Raw genomic sequence first — 2673 nt, forward strand, 5'->3', positions numbered from 1 at the left:
CATTTTATTTTGCATCTGGGTAATTTCTATCTACCACAAGCGCCCTCATCTCAGATCATGTCAAATTACCTAATCTTTTTTTTTTTTTTATAATTCCAGTTGTGGTTGTACTTATGGTTCTGGAAGAGATTTTGCTTGTCTCATAAGTATTGGTCTTATACATTTAGGTTATAGCCTTTTTCTTTTGTAAACTTTGATTCATTTTAATTGTACTTATAAACTTCTGCTCCCATGCAGTTTGACCAGAGACAGAAGGCCATGGGCCTTCCAACCAGTGATGAGCTTCAGAAGCAGGAAATTCTAAAGAAATTTATGTCTGAGGTAACTACTCCCTTCAGGAACTTGATGCGCATAACTGCATACCCACCACATATACATATTGCTGTCCTCTCCTTGTTCCTACTTTATTACTCCCTTTATGAAGCTTTAGCTGATGAAATCTGCTTTAACTTGATTTTTTGCAGCATCCTGAGATGGACTTTTCAAGGGCAAAGCTCATGTGAATAGGGGCACACTCCACATCTATCTCCAGTCATATATGTAGGAGTTTTATTGTGTTTTCCCAATGAACCTTATGCGTGGATCCTTTATTTTTGGTGGGGCAGCAGAAATAGAAATGAACGAGGAACGGTTTGAACTTTGTTCACAGGGGTAATTATAAAATTTTGTGACATCAGCGTTTTTTTAGACTTGAATTTAGAGTAAATTTAAGCTTTTAATTGCTCTCTTAAAATTTTCAATGCTCCTTTCTATCTCGAAGATAATTTTGCCTTGAGCATGGTAAAAAACCAGTTGGGAACTACAACTCCTGCCCTAGGAGCTTAACAAGCACCTTGACCTAAGTGGTAATACTGATTGTCCTTTTCTGGGACGTAGTACAATATTATATTGATGGGAAGCCCTTGGTTGCTGCAAAGTAGTTGTCCCCCTAGTCGGAGGAGCACTTTGTAAAATTGGCTGAGGCGGAGTGAGGCCTGAGGGTCAAATTGAGTTATAGATACATGCCTACAAATGTACATGTGTATATTTTGTTGCTAGATGCTAGAATTTATATGCCTTTGATTGGGAAATCAACTCTCTCCACACGCTTTTACTATGTTGTATTTGAGGCATTGGGTGCCCTGGATACATCTTTAGGCATTGGCTTGGGTTAGTCATTAGTGGTAAGGTGAAGGTGGCCTGATGTCAATCCATGACAGCGAGAGCTACAGTGGTGAGTGATGTCAATCCGTTCTGTTTGAGCTTTACCTTTAATTTGTTCTGAAATTGATTGTTGTCTGGTGCGTCATCCGCTCCTTATTACTGAGGACCAGTTTATTCCGATGCAAAAAAATAAAAATTCCCTCCAATGACAGAAAGTTTTGTTCATTAACGCTGTCGACTGAAGAATGGATAAACTGTTTGACCTTTTATTACAGAAAGCCTCTTCCTTCTTTCTCTGGAAATCGGTGGTCCGTAAAGCTAGGGTTATTTCTGCTTGCACCGCTGGACCACAGATAACCTAAGACGAATGCAACTTTGCCTTGTTGGTTGAAATTTTGTGGTGGACACACTCGTCTGCCGTGTTCAATTTTCTCCGTCACTTGCGGCTCATCGCCAACAAAGGAATGTATCCACCAACCAACAGCTTTAAGAATTACTACTACTCTACAGGTTCAATTACTAATTAATCGTAGATAAGTCTTACAAATAATGCTTATTTATTTAGGAAATTTAGGTTATTAAAAATGTTAATTAATTATATACTATTCGAAAGCAATAAGAGGCTATTGATAAAATTATTGAGAAAATATTTGTAAAATTATTAAATACTAATTGAGGAGTTTTACAAAAAATAATTCATTTTGAGGTCATTGATTTAAATGGTTGGGGTTTACTAAAAATAATAAAGAAGCATATGTGAAGTTAGACATTGAATTTATTTTAATCAAACAGCATTGAGTTTATTATATATAATAGCTTGTTAATTAAACAATCAACTGCGTCTGTGTGGAGCTAAACTTATCCTTGCTGCTGAATTCATCTGCTTAAAAATCAAGAACCTGAGACGTTGGCTTGACATGAATTATTTAGTCCCTCATCACTAAGACTTGTCTCCCCTGGGTGGGATTTCATCAAAAATCCAATAATGAGAAGGCCCGAAGTCGACAAAATCTGCAAGTGACAAAACCCTCACCTCTTTCACTTCCCAAATAGTGGAAGCTGCAACCACTCAACAACACGTGCCCAGAAAAGCCACGGCCGCACCTCCAACGCCCTTTTCCCTAAAAAGTTAGTCGGGTCCTGAGGCACCCACCACCAAACTTGTCCGATTCCGGGGCAGGTCTTTTTAGCTACACTTCCCCTGATAGAGACTATTTATTGTTTGTTTTTTCTTTCTCTTCTTTTGTTTTGTTTCCTAGCTCTTTCCAGAATCTGCCTTACCCTTCTTTTACCAGCCAACGCCAAGGTGATCTCAATTCTGCAGCAACATCTGTAATGGTCCCTCAGTCTTTCGTCACGTCCATTTTGCACCTACATCCTTCCCTGAAACAATTATTGTCAATACAGTTTGCAAGGTAAACCTTTTAGTGACTCACCCATTGATGGACTAAAAATATTCCATATTCTTCTGCTGCAGTTTTACAAATTAGAAGAATGTGTCCTTTTCCATGAATTTTGTATTTCTTTCTT

General features: G+C 38.2%; 1 protein-coding gene across 1 annotated transcript in view; it reads left to right on the forward strand.

Moving 5' to 3' along the window:
• BOB1 (HSP20-like chaperones superfamily protein) overlaps positions 1-740 on the forward strand; it is a 3995-nt gene extending 3255 nt beyond the window's left edge. The window contains 2 exon segments of the mRNA XM_021442435.1: positions 238-321; positions 465-740. Coding sequence (XP_021298110.1) covers positions 238-321; positions 465-503 — 123 coding nt within the window. The 3' untranslated portion in view covers positions 504-740.
• Positions 741-2673: the final 1933 nt, after the last annotated feature.

The sequence above is a fragment of the Theobroma umbraticum genome, unplaced genomic scaffold (genome assembly GCF_002168275.2).
Source record: "Theobroma umbraticum cultivar Fairchild unplaced genomic scaffold, ASM216827v3 scaffold_30.0, whole genome shotgun sequence".
Classification (NCBI taxonomy): domain Eukaryota; kingdom Viridiplantae; phylum Streptophyta; class Magnoliopsida; order Malvales; family Malvaceae; genus Theobroma; species Theobroma umbraticum.